This window comes from Dromiciops gliroides, chromosome 1 (genome assembly GCF_019393635.1).
Source record: "Dromiciops gliroides isolate mDroGli1 chromosome 1, mDroGli1.pri, whole genome shotgun sequence".
Taxonomy (NCBI): Eukaryota; Metazoa; Chordata; class Mammalia; order Microbiotheria; family Microbiotheriidae; genus Dromiciops; species Dromiciops gliroides.
The window spans coordinates 631,304,553-631,322,939 of record NC_057861.1 but is presented as its reverse complement, the minus strand read 5'-3'; the positions used below and the strand labels follow the sequence as shown (position 1 = coordinate 631,322,939).

Below are 18,387 nucleotides of genomic sequence, written 5' to 3'. Positions count from 1 at the left end.
TTTGTCTCAGTTCTTCATCTATAAAATGAACTGGAGGAAAGCATATACATATACATCAACATAGACATAGACATATATACATATACATACCCACCATGTGGTCAAAACACAAAAAAAGGGTACAAAAACTTCTGCAAATGACAAACCACTCAAATATTTTTGCCAAGAAAATCCCAAATGGGATCACAGTTAGACACGACTGAAATGACTGAACAATAACAACAACACTGTACTGGTTTTCAATTAATCAATCGACAAGCATTTCTTTAAAGACCTATGCATTGAGCAATGTACTTGGGATTAAAAAACCAACACCTCCCCCCAAAAAAACCCAATCCTAACTCTACTGGGGGAAAGCAGATACATATACATGTACACATACACATACATGTGCATTTATGTATGTCCATATACACAAACATGCTTGTATATACATATGTACATATATACACACACGGGATGTAAGGTGTGTTCAGGGAAGACTAGTACCTCTGGTGTGAGACCTCCCAAGCCCTTTTCAGGGCTGTTTTTTACCTTTGGTGTCTACACCTGATCTACCTAACTCTCATCTGTGGCTCCAAGAAGATGTAGCATGTGCAGCAGCCACATCCCAGTAAACCATTTCGGCAGATGGGCTAAATCAAGTTGAGGGTAACCAAGGAGTCTCAAAAAAGTCATTGAGTTGAGGGGTGTCTACCCCAAGCATGTGAAGACTTCCCTTGGTGGAATGGGAGGATGAGAAGAACTTGTTCCAACGGCCAGGAAGGCAGGTGAAGCAGGTGCTGTGGAACACTTAGTCTTCCACTGAATCTCGAGACATTACCAGCTGTCTTGACTCTGTCCTGCCACTGGACTGTGATGATTCTGGAAGAGAGAGTGAGGCTGCTGCCTCACTTATGTACAAGTCAAAAGACATCACCTATACCATTTTACTATTTTTACCTGTCTCAGTCCTGTGGCAACAGGCAAGTGACAAAGAAGCATGTGTGGATATGCTGGGAGCTGGAGTCACAACCTGGTGCACAGGCTGTCCAGGCCATAGGGTTGTCTTCTCACTGGAAGCAGCAGTGTGATTCAGCAGCCCCCAACTATCTGAACAGCCTTTTAAGGACTGCATTGCTCACCTGGTGTGAGGAAGGAGCTAGAAAAGGTGCCCTAAAAATTGTCTGCCTACCCAACCCTGGCCTGATTACCACAGCAGGCAGCGATCCCACCACGTGGTCAAAACACACACACACACACAAAAATGTACAAAAACTTCTGCAAAGATGATTCCACTCACCATTGATAAATGGAATGTGTGCACACTTATAGACAACACAGAATCCAATAGACCCAAAAGGCGAACAGCTCTTGTCGCAAGAGAACTCAGCAGGTATTGCATCCAAATAGCAGCTGTTAGTAAAATGGGGCTGGCAAATGAAGGCCATCTTATTGAAGTCAGAGCTGGATACATGTTTTTCAGGAGTGGCTGAAGTGAAGATTATGCTATGAATCTGGTACAGGTTTTGTGATGAAAACTAATCTAGTCAACAAACTTGCATGCCTACCAAAAGGAGTGAATGACAGGTTGATGACAATGCAATTGCCACTTGAAGGAAAACATCATGTCACCATCATCAGTGCCTATGTTCCCACCATGACAAACCCTCATGAGGTCAAAGAAAAATTTTATGAAGACCTCAAGACCTTTATCATCAACGTCCCAAAAGAGGACAAGCTTATGATTCTAGGTGGCCTCAATGCTAGAGTAGGCTCAGACTACCAGACATGTCAGGGTGTCCTGGGGAGGAAAGGAGTTGGATACAGCAACAGCAATGGTCACTTACGACTGAAGACTTGGGCATCTCATGAACTTCTCATCACCAATACTGTCTTCCATTTACCTAAATGCAATAAAACTTCGTGGATGCACCCTCGCAGCAAACATTGGCATTTAATAGACTATGTTATGGTAAGGAGAAAAGACAGGATGAGAGAGTGTGGCACAGAATGCTGGATTGATCATAGACTGATTCTCTCCAAACTAAATATTCACATTCAACAAAAGCAGGGGCCCTAAGGCAAAATGACTACCAGAAGCCTTAAGTTCCAAATTCTGTCCCCTCTAGGTTCTCCACCAGAAACATTGGGTTATAGCTACAATCAGCATGAGTCAGACAAGTAGGAAGAGAACCAGGAGAAAATAATGTCCTAAAAACCCAAATATGAGAAAAGGAGTAGGCAGCTTTTAGAGATTTGGTGTGCAGCACTGCATTTGCTCATCTAGTTCAGAACACTTGCAAGCATCAAGACTGGTTTGATGATGGGACAGCTAGGTGGTACAGTGGATCAGAGTACTGGCCCTGGATTCAGGAGGACCTGAGTTCAGATCCAGCCTCAGACACTTGACACTTACTAGCTGTGTGACCCTGGGCAAGTCGCTTAACCCCAATTGCCTCACAAAAAAAAAAAAAGGACTGGTTTGATGAAAGTGATAGAGGAATTCAGAAGTTGCTAAATGAAAAACGAGAACTCCATAGGGCTTACCAGCAGAATAGTTCATCTGTGTCTAAGAAGGCAACATTTAACTCCATCAAAAGTAAAGTTCAAATGAAGCTTAGAGAGATGCAGGATTCTTGGCTCAGTAAGACGGCAGATGAAATTCAGTTTTATGAAGACAGTAACAATCCAAAGCACTTTTATAATGCCCTGAAGGCTATTTATGGGCCAAAAAACATATGGCGCATCTCAACTTCTCAGTGGTGATTGAGCCACATTGATTAGTAACAAGGACATGATCCTGGAAAGATGGGCTGAGTGCTTCCATAGTGTTCTCAACAGACTATCATCAATCAATGCTGAATGACGGTTTACCTCAGGTTGAAGTCAACCCCTCTCAATAAATTTCCAACTGAAGAAATTTTTAATGCCATTAGGCTCCTCTACTGAGGCAAAGCACCTGGTGCTGATTCTATTCCAGCTGAGATTTACAAGGTTGGGGGTCATACAAAAGTTGAAATCTTTTGGCTTATATGGCAAGAGGAGGTCATCCCCCAGGAGTTCAAGGACGCCTCCACTATCCATCTCTATAAAGGTAAAGGAAATAGATTGTCCCATGACAGTCACTGGGTGGGGGGGGGGGGAAGGGGTGTCTCTCTCTTAGTATTGCTAGCAAGATTCATGCCAGAATCCGACTTAATAGGCTGATCCTTCACCTAGAAGATGGTCATCTACCTGAGAGCCAGTGTAGCTTCAGAAAGGGTTGAGGAATGGTTGATATGGTGTTTGCTGCCTGACAACTCCAAGAGAAATGAATGCCAGGAGAAGAACAGAGGTCTGTATACAAAATTTGTAGACCTGACCAAGGCCTTTGATACTGTTAGTTGAGGACTTACGGAAAATTATGTCAAAATTTGGTTGCCCAAAGAAATTCATCAGTATTGTACATCAGTTTCATGACAGCCTGCTTTCCCAGGTTCTGGATACTGGACAATGCTCTCATGCTTTCCTAGTTAACAATGGAGTGAAACAAGGCTGTATGCTTGATCTCATGCTTTTTAGCATGATGTTTTTAGCCAGGTTGCCAAATACCTTCAATGAGGATAGCTGTGACATCAAGGTCAGCTACTTCACTGATGGTAAATTCTTCAACTTGAAAAGGCTACAAGCCAAGACTAAAGTGGAGGGTGTGTTTGTGCGTGATTTTTTGTTTGCAGATCATTGTGCACTCAATGCAGCCTCTGAAGCTGAGATGCAACAAAGTATGGACTTATTCTCTGCTACTTGTAACAATTTTTGCCTAACAATTAATACCAAGAAAACACAGGTACTCCATCAGCCAGCACCACACCATCCATACATGGAACCATCAATTACAGCAAATGGCATTTTGTATGCTGTGAATAAGTTCACTTACCTTGGCAGTATACTTTCCAGGGATGTATACATAGATGATGAGATTGACACATGCATTGCCAAAGCTAACTCAGTGTTTGGGAGTTTCCAAAGGAAAGTGTGGGAGAAAAGAGGTATTAGACTGACTACCAAACTGAAGGTCTACAGAGCTGTTTTGCTGACCTCATTGTTGTATGCCTGTGAAACCTGAACAGTCTACCAGTACCATGCCGGGAAACTAAATCACTTCCATTTGAATTGTCTTGGGAAAATTCTGAAGATCACCTGGCAACATAAGATACCAGACACTGAGGTCCTCTCGAGCTAAACTGCTAAGCATTCAAACTCTACTGCACAGAGCACAACTCCAATGGGCTATCTCAGTTGTTTGAATGCCCAAATATGCTTGCCTAAAAGACTATTTTGTGGAGAACTCACAGAAGGCAAGCACTTACATGGTGGGCAAAAAAAGCAATATAAGGACACTTTTGAGGTCTCTCTTAAGAACTTTGGAATTGATTACATGACATGGCACTGGAGACACTAGCACTAGACTACCCAGCATGGTGGGGCCTCATCAGAGAAGGTGCTGTGCTCTAAGAGGAAAGTAGAATTGAAGTCGCTCAAAAGAAATGTGAGATGAGCTAATTGAGAGAATCCAACCCAAAAATCCACATGGATTATGTTTGCTCGACCGGTGGTAGAGATTTCCAAGCTCATATTGGTCTGATTAGGCACAGTCAGGACAGTAGGATGCACTGTAACCAGTGAATTGAATTTGTGAAGGAGGGCTGTGCAAAATCACCAGCCTCATTCTCTCCTCCAGAGCCATCTGGGTCCAGTGGCAAGATATACATCAGGACTACTGGAGACGGCTGCAGGTGTTCGAGGCAATCAGGGTTAAGTGACTTGTCCAGGGTCACACAGCTTATAAGTGTCAAGTGTCTGAAGTCTGATTTGAACTCAGGTCCTCCTGACTCCAGGGCTAGTTCTTTATCCACTGTGCCACCTAGCTGCCCCTTAAGATGATGTTAAACCTGATTGAACAAGGATTTAGGGTAAATTTCAGTCAAAGTTAGAGATGTATCATTAATGCACTAAGAGGCCCTGATTTGAACATTAGATTAGCATATGTAAGTGATAGGAGATGAAAACATGAGGAACCAGAGATCAGAAGATGAGAATTTATACCAGCCACGGGAAAGAAAAAGTGATAGTGGAGACTGGCCCCTGAAGCTTCAAAGATGCAGAACAGAGGTGAATCTGGTGATAAGAACAACTGCTTCAGGCTAAATCAGCTGAGAGAGTGGACTGAAATCTAGTAGTCTGGAAGGAAGGGTCTATAACTTCTAGAAGCAAATTGTGGTAAACAATCCTCAGGCTATCTAAAGAGCTGATTAAACTTGTTGTTCTTTAGTTGTTCTGGTTTAGAGCTTGAGATGTAGTCCTCACCATTGTCTTGAAACAAAGTCAAAGTGCCCGACAAATTTTATCTGATTTTGTCTCCACTACAACCCTGGAAGGTAGATTGTCTCCTTTTAAACTGGAGGAAACTTAAGCAGAAGTTAAGTTTCTTGTCCAGGGTCACATTGCCAGTAAATTTCTGAGACAGAATTTGTTTGTCCTTTGTTCTTGAATAGAATTTTATTTTCCAAAATATATGTAAAAACAAAATTTTAACATCAAATTTTTTAAAACTTTGTGTTCCAACTTCTCTTCCCCACTCCATTCCTAAGATCTTCTTGAGTCCAGGTCTAGTTTCCTTATCTTCCACACCAACTAACTGAAGGTCCTATAGATGCTCTGTGAGCTGAAAGAAGGAAAACATTATTCAATTTCTGTGGGAAGGTGGGATGAACAAGCCAGCCCTAGGCCAAAGGGGGTGGGGCAGTGTTTATGCCACCTCCACTACACTTGCATTTCCCTTTAGTAAAAACTTTCAAAGCTATGGTCTATTATTCTAGTATTAATTTTTACTAAAAAATGTTAAGAACCATGAAATTTGCCATACTTTCATGTCTGATATCTCTTAGATAAATTCTTTGACCTTTTGTGATGTCTGGCATGGTGCAAAGTCGTGTTACAGTAGCCTATTTCCTTTTTTTGTTTGTTTTTGGTTTTTTTTGTTTGTTTGTTTGTTTTTGCAGGGCAATGGGGGTTAAGAGACTTGCCCAGGGTCACACAGCTAGTAAGTGTCAAGTGTCTGAGGCCCGATTTGAACTCAGGTACTCCTGAATTCAGGGCCGGTGCTTTATCCACTGCGCCACTTAGCTGCCCCACCTATTTCCTTTTGGGAATTTCTGAGGGTTTTTTTCTCTTTTTATTCTTTGTTATAAGGGATTGCTCCCTGGGAGGAAGATGGGAAAGAGATATATTGGGAAATATAAATGATGTGAAAACAAAAGATATCAATGAAAATTTATTATTAAAAATAGCTACTATACCAGTCTAAACGCACACAATTCTCAAATATATGTTCTACCCCTAAAAATTTCTTTGAAAGGAAAATATATTTGTATAGTTACATATTAAAAATAACATTAACTATAGGTCACCCTAAGGTTTTGTGCAGTCCTGATTTTGAATGGAAAGTGCGGCCTATATTCAAAGCATTACAATCATTTTAATAAGAAGATGTGTGACCCTTTGACCCAGCAATAATAATTTTAGGTCTATACCCTAACAAGATAAAAGAGGAAAAGGACACACATGTAGAAAAAAATATTTATAGAAGCTTTCTTCATGGTAGCTAAAAACTTGAAACAGGGGTATTCATCTATTAGGGAATGGCTAAACAAACTATGGTATATGAATGTAATGGAATATTATTATGCCAAAAGAAATGACAAAATGGACAGTTTCAAAGGAAACTGGGAAGATCTCTGTGAACTGATTTAGAGTGTAATGAGCAGAACTAGAAGAAAAATTTATACAATGACATTATAAAGAAAAACAGCTTTGAAAGATTTTAGAACTCTGATGAATGCAATGATAAACCCATGATTCCACAGGACTAAACATAAAACATGTTACTCATCTCCTGACAGAGAGGTGATAGACTTAGAATACAGAATGAGACGTACATTTTTTTTATATATAGCCAGAGTGAGATTGTATACTTTGTATACTTGTTAGGAGGGTTTTCTTTTTTTACTGTTCAATGGGGTAGGGGTCAAGAGAAGTGGGAGAGGGAGAGATAAATGCTGGCATAGAAATAAAATTTTTAAATGTTTAGTCCAATCAATACAACAATACACGACAATTCCAAAAGGACTCACAATGAAAAATGCCATCTACATCCAGAGAACCAATGAACTCTGAAAACATACTTTTTTCATTTACTTTTTTTCTTAACTTTTTTTTTGGTAACATGGCTAGTATGGAAATGTTTTGCATGACTTCACATGTAAAATTGATATAATATTACTTGCCTTTTCAATGGGTGGTGGAGGACCTGGAGGGGAGAGAATTTGGAACTTGAAATTTAAAAAAAAAAAGAATGTTATATAAAGTGTAATTATATAAAAAAAAAGTATAGTCCATGATTACTACTGGGAATGACCTCTTTCTCTGCTAAATTTGACATTGTTAATCACTCTCGCCTCCTGGCCACTCACTCACATCTCATATTTAGGTTTTCAAGACACTTTTCTCTCCTGGTTCTCCTCCTATTTGTCTGACTAATGCTGATCCATGTCATGTCCACTAATTGTAGCTATAACCCAATGCTTCTGGTGGAGGGCCTGGAGGGGAGAGAATTTGGAACTTGAAAATTTTTTTTAAAAAATGAATGTTGGGCAGCTAGGTGGCGAAGTGGATAGAGCACTGGCCCTGGATTCAGGAGTACCTGAGTTCAAATCTGGTCTCAGACACTTAACACTTACTAGCTGTGTGACCCTGGACAAGTCACTTGACCCCAATTGCCTCACTAAAAAAAAAATGAATGTTATATAAAGTGTAATTATATAAAAAATTAAGTATAGTCCCCTTCTCACCTCTACCTTTTAGAATCCCTGGTTTCCTTAAAGACTTAGCTCAAGTGCCACATTCTTCATGAAGCCTTTTCTGGTTCTCCCTACTTCTGCCACCCTCCCAACCCAGCTACCAGTTTCCTTTCTGAAACTACCTTGTACCAGTATATTCTGTATATATTTGTCTGTATGCATGTTGTATCTCCTCAGCAGAATGAAAGCTTCTGGAGTTCTTGGACTGTTTGTCTATCCCCAGAACTTAAAATAGTCCCTGGCACATAGTAAATCCTTAATAAATGATTATTCATTGGTATTTCATTTATTTTGAGAGTACGTCTCCCTATTCCACCCAGTCAGGAAACTGTAACAGCCATTCACAGTCAGGATATTGATGTGCTGGGAAGCTTTGACCTGTCCCATTTCTGAGCCAGTTTGCCCCCTCCTTAGTCATTCTGGTACCCCATATTGGTGCCAAACTTAGCATGATAACAAAATCACCTTGGCATACTGGAGCTCAGACCTCCTTAGATCCAATAGCCTCCTTCTCCTCAGCAGCAGGCATTATAGGCATTGGGCACCACACCTGAGTGTTAATTGATTTGTGAAAATCCTATCATAGTAATCTTTCCTTCTATGTTTAATAATGCTTATTTTAAATGAAACCCAACTGTAATATAAATAATTGTTTTGTGAGAGATCATTCTATATTAGTAACTTTTTATAATGTAGATAGTTATCACGGAATTAGATTTTCTGTGATAAACAGCAAATTAAAATAACAAATACCTGCATAGAAAAAAAGTGATAATTTTTATTAAGAACTTGTTTCTTTAAAAAAAAACAAAGAGAATTTATTTCTTTGGAGTTGGATAGTATGTTTCACCGAAAATCCTTTGGGATTGTCTTGGATCATTGCATTGTTGAGAATAATTGTCTTTCACAATTTCTCATCAAACAATATTGGTGTCTCTTCACAATGGTCTCTTGGTTCTGCTCCCTCACTATACATCAGTTCATACAAATCTTTCCAGGCCTTTCTGAAATCATCCTGCTTGTCATTTCTTATAGCACAATAATATTCCATCATACCACAGCTTGTTTAGCCATTCCTCAATTGATGGGCATTCCTTTGATTTCCAATTCTTAGCCACCACAAAAAGAGCTGATATAAATATTTTTATATAAATAGGTCTTTTTCTGAGTAAACATTTTAGGAGTTCTTGAAGCATTTATCCTCATTCCAATTTCTACAGTTAGCTAGCTATATGATATTTTGGATTAAAGAAAAACTATATGGGAAACACAAGGTCCTGGATATCCTAGACAAGTTTTCTAGCTGACTCGTTTTAATTTGGCTTATGTTTTTGCGTGTCTTCATGTTTTTACTATCGAGGATGATCCAAGAAGAAAAAATCTAGGCAGTCAGGTGGTACAATGAATAAATTGCTGGACCTGGAGTTAGGTAGTTCTGAGTTCAAATCCAGCTTCAAACACTAGCTATATGACTGAGCAAATCCTTTAATCTCTACTTGCCTTAGTTTCCTCATCTATAAATGAAGATAAAATGGAACCTACTTTCTAGAGTTGTTGCGAGGGTAAAATTAGATTATATTTGTAAAGTGATTTGCAAACCTTAAAGTGCTATATAGACAGGAGCTAGTATTTCTATTTAGTGAACAGTATTTATTTATGTTCTTTTTCTTTGTTAAGACACGCCAGAAGCTAATATCCTATCAAATTTTGCAAGAGAAAATGCAGAAGCAACAGCTCTAGATGATGAAATTGAGGCTCAATTAAAAGAATCCATAAATTGTAAGTGATATCTTTAAATGTTCCTTTTAATTTTTTGACAGACCAGAATCTTAGTGTTTGAAGTTTGTTTTGACATAATGAGACTTTTAATTACAGCAAAGGAAATAATATTATATAATTATATTATCTTCCCCAAATTAAGTGATATCACTAGAGTCTTCTATTTATTATTATCTGTAACGTAACTTAAGTACTCTATTTAGTCTTATTTCTCATTTATGTGAAACTGGGTGGGAAAATAGAGTAGAGACACGTTTTACTTTGCTTCCAAATGAAACTTAACAGAATTTAATAGATCAAAAATCTCATCATTACAGGGAACACTAATTGACACATCTTGTCATCTTAGAAGACCAACAATTGAATTGACCTAGAAATGAAACTAGTAGCTCTTGATACGATTATGGTCACCTTGGGTTATGCCAAAAACAACTTTCTTATTGCTTTTTCTATGTATACTGTACCATGTTCCCTGCCAATTTTTTTTTTTTTTTTGCTGTTAGACCTCACAATTACTAACTGATCGATAATTAGCAACCTTCTTATTATCTACAAGGAATGATTGGCATAGCTTCGTTTTATTTGAATGTAAAAAAGTAGTTTAAAATATGCCAGGTCATTTTTATATAGTTCAGTAGCTACATCAAGAATTCTCCATGAGACCCAAGTATATGCTTTGGTAGTGAGGTGGACTCTCTGTTGACTTTTGTTTCCATACCCGATTCTATAAGGGCAACCAAAATCACCCAACTCTTGAATCTTTGTTACCAAAGTCCTATTGCATGCAAGCATTTTTACATGATCAATGTACCATACCAAAATTATTCCAAAACATAAAAAGAAAGTTTGACTGGTGTATTTTTCCACATTAAATTTTCCTCTTTTTTTCTTTGCAAATTTCTGCTTCAGTCTGGTTCTCTCATGCATACTGTCACATGACTGCTTTATACCAAGCTGTTCTTGCACGTCTCCATCACTATCCCTGTTGTTCTAACTTCTTATCCTATAATCTTCCCACAAACCCAAGATCCCATTTCTAATTTTTCCCTCAATAATGCTTATTCCCACAACTGACAAGCTAATTACATTCATAGCATTAATATCCATTCTTATAAAAACTTTTGTTTCTCTTTCCTACCATTTCTAATTTCTTCTGAGCAAGAAAGAGGGAAGACTTTTTAAACGTAGAGACATTTTGTTAAAGTAATGCTAAAAGTGTGCTTGAAAACAATCATGTAATTGGTCTTAGGACTACATATTCAAATGAGTTTTAAATACATTAAATAAATTATAATTTGTCATACTAGCATATAGATTATGTTAAGTGGTTACATAAAAATCTCATATGCTGAAAATAATAACAAAATTGTGCATGTTTTAGGGTAGCAGTAGTTCATAAAATAGTACTCTGGAAAGAAGATAGAGTAAAAGTCCATCTGAAAGTGCCAATTGTATTCTTGAGTGGCATATACAAAAATGTAGTGAAATATTTTGAAATAAAAATATAATCAATTTCAATACAATTAATAATTGTTAACATTAGCTTGCTTTCTAATTTTACATTTTACACCGGCCCTGGATTCAGGAGGACCTGAGTTCAAATCCAGCCTCAGACACTTAACACTTACTAGCTGTGTAACCCTGGGCAAGTCACTTAACCCCAATTGCTTCACAAAAAAAAAAAAAAAAGAAAAAAAAATTTATTTTGTTTTTAATTGTGTTGTTAGAAATGTTGGAGTGACATATCTTTTTACTTTTAGTACAGACAATAGTTGATGTGTATACAGTAGAACAATTAAAAGCAGTAGCCTTGAAGAATGAGGGGAAAACTTACCCTTTTTATGGAATCCTTTATGCTTACATTTCCACACTGAACATTGATAATGAAACTGTAAAAATAGCACGAAACAGATGGTAAGTAGCCAAGTTATTTTTAGTAATTGCATTTTGTCTAAAAAACAAAAACGTATTGTTAAAATATAATGGGAGTTTTGGGAAATACAAATAAATTAGAATAAATGAGTGAATGAACGGATGGATAAAAAAGCATTAATAAAATAAGTGTTTACTATGTGCGAAACACTACTAAGCTTTGGAAATACAAATAGAGGTTATTACATATTTCAAATGACCATTCAGAAATTACTATATTTATAATGGCTAACTAGTTAAATTAAAACATTGTCATGTAATTTTTAAATCCTATAATCTTAATAAATAAAAGAATAAATAATTGTTGGGAGATGTTTTATATGAAGTGATATACTGTTTAAAAACTTAGTATATGATCATTTTGTTTTCCACATCTTATGGCATATTTTTTTAATTTAGTGGAAATAATTATAATTTCTCAACCCTTATTTCATAAACTATTTTCAAAAAGCCTAAATTCTAAGATGTTTAATATCTTGGTGTAAAAGCATTTGCCAAGAAATGCCAGGCTCGGGGGAAGCTAGGTGGTGCAGTGGATAAAGCACTGGCCCTGGATTCAGGAGGACCTGAGTTCAAATCCAGCCTCAGACACTTGATACTTATTAGCTGTGTTGACATTGGGCAAGTCACTTAACCTCTCATTGCCCCGCAAAAAAAAGAAAAAAAGAAATGCCAGGCTTTGGAGGGGAAAATGTTATTTAGCAATCTGTCCATGGATAAAACCATGGTAAATGTCAAACTGTGCAAAAACATTTTCTGAATTTGTACAGAATTAAAGATGGGAAAGTAGAGTTGCTGTCTAAGAGGGGTGTGTGTGGCAAGGGAGGGGGAGGGAGAGGAGAGAGCAAGAAAATTCAAATTCAAGAAATATATATACAAAAATACTACAATAATATAAGCAGCTATAATCAAAAACAATAATTTTAAAAATCAAAAGAAAATATTACAAAATTATCAAGAACAAGCATGGTTCAAAAGGAAAAGCTATGAGAAGACACACCCCCCCGTCCCTTGGCAGAGGTGAGAGGTATACAAGTGTTATACAATTACCATTACACATTTTCAGACTTCAATATATTGATCCTTTATTTATCCTCAATTTTCTTCCTTCCATTTTCTTCTTTTTTTTGTCTTAAAAATACTATTTGTTATATAGGATGGCCCTCTAGAAGAGAAAAGGGAAGGGATATGGGGGAAGAAAATTATGGTGGTTTTTTGACCTTAAGTAGGGGGAAAAAAAAAGCTTTAATGGAAAGGTATATTGTCTTTAGTTGTCCTAGACTCTTCCCTTTAGCTTCTAGGGGCATATTGCTCACTATGAATAAGAGGTAGACAAAAGTCCTTTTTCTCTTAGTTCAGTTGAAATGAAGCTGGACTTTTTCAATATAAATCTTTTTTTAGCTTATGAGCTAAAGGAAAAGGGCAAGAAATACAAAAGAACCAACATTAGGGATGTCTTACCTTTATTCTACCAAAGTCTAGCCATAAATTGCATTGTATGATAAAGGCTTCCCTTAACGCCTCTTAAATTGGAGGGGTAAAGGAGGGATTTGTCCTAATCTTGGTTTAATGTAGAGAGGAGCTCAAATTTATATGATATTTTATAGTTTATAAATGTTTAGTAGGCTCCTAAAAGCTAGAAATAGCAGATGCCATCTCTATTTGGCCTCCTCCTTTTCTTCTCTATTCCTTTTCCTCACTCTACTCCATGGGTTGGTTTGTTTTTTTCTCCCTAAAAAAGACCATATTGGAAGAAATGTTCAGAGGCAAGTTAAAAACATTGTCGACAAACATTCTAGTCAGGCTTTTGATCATGAGAGGTTTGCAGCATGTAATACATATTTTATTATTTCCATTTTCTGTCTTTTACAGTTCAGGCTGCGGTTATTTTTGTAAGTGAAGCATCTAACACTTGTACATCTCCATTCTGCAACAAAGATTCTTCAGGACATAAATCTGTATTTCTCAGCTTTGATTTGCTGATTGATCTCACTGATCACACTGGCACTCTCCATTCCTGTAGCCTTATAGGAACTGTTGCTGAAGAAACTCTGGGCTTCACGGTAAATAAAAAGTTTCAATATTTCTACACTGATCCATTGTCCTTAATTTTCAGAACAATTGTTCTCTGTGTTCTTCCAACGTGGCTAAAGAGAATAGTCAGGTTATTTTAACACATAAGACAAATACATTCACGCATAGAATGGCCTATTTTAAACAAATTCTTTTTAAAGTCACACTGAGGGGGCAGCTAGGTGGCGCAGTGGATAAAGCCCTGGATTCAGGAGGACCTGAGTTCAAATCAGGCCTCAGACACTTGACACGGTCTAGCTATGTGACCCTGAGCAAGTCACTTAACCCTCATTGCCCCGCAAAAAAATAAATAAATAAAGCCACACTGAGCCAACAATATACATATATTATGATCACATTGAACACAGTGGCTGAGACCTTTGATCAAAGAAGAAAATTATGCTTAAACCTAATTCTTAAATAACAGTGGGTAAATTATGAGCATGAGTAAATTCCACTAATTCATAAGGTAGTCTGAAGCATGGATATTACATTTCTTGAAAAAGATAACTGAGTTTCCTATATGGAATCTTATATAACATAACTAGCAAATATTTGAGTATAATTACTGTTGCACAGTAGATGGAGCACAGGCCTTCAAGTTGGGAAGATCTGAGTTCCAATTTTATCTCAGACACTTATTGGCAGTATGACCCCAGGCAAGTCACTTAATCCAATTGCCTTAAACATGTAGGGCCATCTCCAGTTGTCCTGATATATCTTGCCACTGGACCCAGATGGCTCTGAAGGAGAGAGTGAGGTTGGTGACTATTCAGCCCTCCCTCACTTAAATCTAATTCAGTGCAAGTCTTGACATCACCCTGATGTCATGGTCCTCTTCAAGAACAAAGGACAAACAACAATAACAAACAAGTTTCTTTTTTTTTTTTTGGTGAGGCAATTGGGGTTAAGTGACTTGCCCAGAGTCACACAGCTAATAATTGTTAAGTGTCTGAGACCGCATTTGAACTCAGGTCCTTCTGAATCCAGGGCCAGTGCTCTATCCACTGTGCCACCTAGCTGCCCCACAAACAAGTTTCTTAATGTAAAAATTTCCCATGATATTTTTCAGTACATTTTTGTTTCAAATATTGTTTCTTCCATATTAAGGAGGAACATTTTTATATTGAGCATCCTCATTGACTACCAATGAGTTACTCCCTATTCAGGTTCACTACCTTCTTTACCTCCCTTTCCTTATCACCCTTATCAGAAGAACTGGTCAAAGATCAGTGCAAATAAAATTCCATTTCCAGTTAATAAGTTTAAGTTTCTTATTATCCTCATGTTACAGTTTCTATCCCTGTGTATTTAATATATGTTTGGTCTTTTTTTTTTAATTAGGTACATGAATTTCTTTCACTAACAGAAGAACAGAAAACAACAATAAAGTGGCAATTTCTCTTGGAAAGAAGCAAAATTTATTTAAAAGTTGGTGAATTTTGTGTCAATATTTTATGTTATAAATCCAAACAAGTTCTAGTAAGACACAAGTGCATCCCTATTGAAGGAACCAACTTTGTTTAATCTTCATGTATGGACACAATAAACTGGGGAATTGGTTTTTTCAATGATGCCTGATATCCAGGCATCCAGAGAGCTATACACGTGCTGGAACACAAATGGAAAGATTATTTTCCACTAACCTAAAGAAAATGAATATGTCAACAACAACAACAAAACAATCTACCTCCCTGAGTATCTTAACCTTTAGTAAAATAAATAATTAAACACATGTTGGAATCAGCTAAGCTAAAATCCTTCACCTCTAGCTCTTATAATTACACTCAGCAACTAGCTGTCATTTAAGCAATCTGTCATTAGACACCACAGCCAGCTGCTCTAGGGAACATAGCCAGGTCCTAGCTCCTCCCTTGGGTCACTAGTGTGTATCTTTAATGAATTTTTAGTTATCCCATGTTGCACTTGAGCCCAGGGGTTCCCTATCAAACCAACCAAGTGTCCGTCTAGTAAGTTCACACTACAAACTGCATCTTTCTCTGATATGTTTATAGCATGCTTCCCATAAGACAATGATGATCACTTTTGTTTTAAGTGCAACAGTATCATGATATTAAATGATCTTAAGCAGCTGCTTTACATTAAAAGTACTAGGTAGGGGCAGCAGGGGCACAGTGGGATAGAGCACCAGCCCTGGATTCAGGAGGGCCTAAGTTCAAATCTGGCCTCAGACACCTGAGCACTTACTAGCTGTGTGACCTGGGCAAGTCATTTAACCCTCACTTCCCACCAAAAAAAAAAAAATGACTAGGTAATTCAATTTCCAGCTCGGCATTTTCTGTCATAGTATGATTCCCAAAAGATTCAGGAAATATGCATAAGAGAAAACCTATGCTGTTCCAAAATATGTGTTACACACAAATAAAGAACTGATAAATGCAAGATAAGCCCGTTTTAAAGCAATAACCAGTATATTTTGTCTTGCTATCATAAAAAAGAATACTAATATAAGTTCCTTGAGACAGGGGACAATTTCATTTTTGGTTTTGTATTTCTAACACCTAACACAGGGTTTTGCATATAGAGGCTTAATACATGTTAAATTCAACTGAATAGTTCCTATATCAAAAATAAGGCAATTCGCAAAGTATTGTCCCTGAAATACAGTTTGGATTGAGCATTTTCAACCTGGGAAATAGTTAGGTGCTTAATAAATGTTTATCAATTGACTAGGAGCTTGTCTGATTAATTCTCATTCTCTCTCTCTCTCTCTCTCCTCTTCTCTCTCTCTCTCACACACACACACACACACACACACACACACACACACACACCCTTTAATCTCTCCCAGCTCCTTCCCTGCTATCCTTTTTTGGGTATTTCCTGTCCTTAAACAACCTCACTTGTGCACTAATTCTCTTGAACTTCTATACCACATCATCAACTGTCTAATTAACATTTCCACCTGGATTTCAAAAGCATCTCAAACTCAACATGTTTAAAAGTAACTTATTATCTTCCTGTCTAAACCCTTCCCTTCTCCAAATTTTCCAATTTCTGTTGAGAAAACCTCCATCCCCAGCTTCAACAAATCATCAGGTCATACTCAATTCCTTCACTTTTTCTCATCACCATTTTCCCAGCTCAGTTGCCAAGTCTTCATCAATTCTCTCTACAATGTCTTTTGCATCTGTCCTCTTTTTTCTACTCATGCAACCAGCACTCTAGTTCAGGCCCTCATCACTCTAACTGGACCATCATTATAGCTTCCTAATTAGTCTCTTTGCTTCCTGTCTCTCTCCTTTACAATTCCATGTAGCTGCCAAAATAATCTTCCTAAAGAGAACACTCACTTCCCTGCTTGAAAAGCTTCAGCAACTTCCTTTTGCCTTTAGGACAAAGTACAAACTCCTCAGCTTGGCATTTTAAAACCTTTCCTAGCATTGCTCCAGCCGCTTCTTTCTAGAATTATTTCACATACTCCTCTTCTCTTGCCTATCTGGTCTACTTACTTTATCTTGCATTGTTTCAGTTCTATATCTTACTCTGAGTCCTGGTATGGGCAGGTCCCCTAAACCTGGAAGGCAGTCCCTTCTCAATTCCACCTCTTAGAATCCTTTGCTTCCTTCAAGCCTCTTCTCAAATGCCACATGGTTTAGTAAAGCTTTCCTGATCTCCCTAGTTCTTAGAGTTCTTTTCCACCTAAATTCTCTTGTATTGCACTTTTCTATGTAAATGTTGTATCTCAACAGTAAAATGTAAGCTCTTTTTTGGAAAGGATGATTTTAAATTTTGCCTTTGTATACCCAGATTTAGGCACAGTGTTTGATAAATGTTTATTGAATTGAATGGTTTGCACTCCGAGGGTACTTTAGAAGGGATGTAAATTTTTTTTTAATCAAAAAAAATTTTATTATTTTCTAGTTACATGTAAAAGATAGTTTTCAGCATTTGGTTTTTTCTAAGATTCTAGTTCCGGGGGGCAGTTAGGTGGCGCAGTGGATAAAGCACTGGTCCTGGATTCAGGAGGACCTGAGTTCAAATCCGGCCTCAGACACTTGACACTTACTAGCTGTGTGACTGACCCTGGGCAAGTCACTTAACCCTCATTGCCCCGCAAAAAAAAAAAAAATTCTAGTTTCAAATTTTTCTCCCTCCCTCCCTTCCCTCCCCTTTCCCCAAGACAGAAAGCAATCTGATATAGGTTATATATGTACAATCACATTAAACATATTTCTGCATTAATCATGTTGTGAAAAAAAGAATCAGAACAAAAGGGTAAAACCTAAAAAAAAAAAAAAAGTAGAAACAGTATGGTTCAATCTGCATCCAGATTCCACAGTTCTTTTTTTCTGGATGGGGAGAGCATTTTCCATCATGAGTCAAAAGGGATGTAAATTTAAATAATTTCAAAACACATGCTGGTAGCAGGTATATCCTTTGGATGAAGCTAAGTATTGAACTAGTTAATATTGCTATTAAAAATTATGTTGTTTCATTTCATTTTAAAAAGTTTTATTGATGTCTTTTGTTTTTATATTAGTCTTTTCTACTTTATCCGTATCCCCACTTCCAGCCCCTCTACCTGCCACTCACTGAAACTACTCTTGTAAGGAAAGGAAATAGTTGAACAGAACCCACACTTCAACCCCATATGACAATATACACAATATTCCATACAAATAGTCCCCCAAATCTTCAGCTAAAGAGGAGAGGTACATTTCCTCATCTCTTTTCCAGAGTCAAAATTGGTCATTATAAT

General features: G+C 37.4%; 1 protein-coding gene across 1 annotated transcript in view; it reads left to right on the top strand.

Annotated features, from left to right (window-relative positions):
* MEIOB (meiosis specific with OB-fold) overlaps positions 1-18,387 on the top strand; it is a 53,140-nt gene that overhangs the window by 34,445 nt on the left and 308 nt on the right. The window contains 5 exon segments of the mRNA XM_043978503.1: positions 9,558-9,659; positions 11,420-11,573; positions 13,464-13,479; positions 13,481-13,654; positions 15,009-15,095. Of these exon segments, the coding sequence (XP_043834438.1) occupies positions 9,558-9,659; positions 11,420-11,573; positions 13,464-13,479; positions 13,481-13,654; positions 15,009-15,095 (533 nt within the window).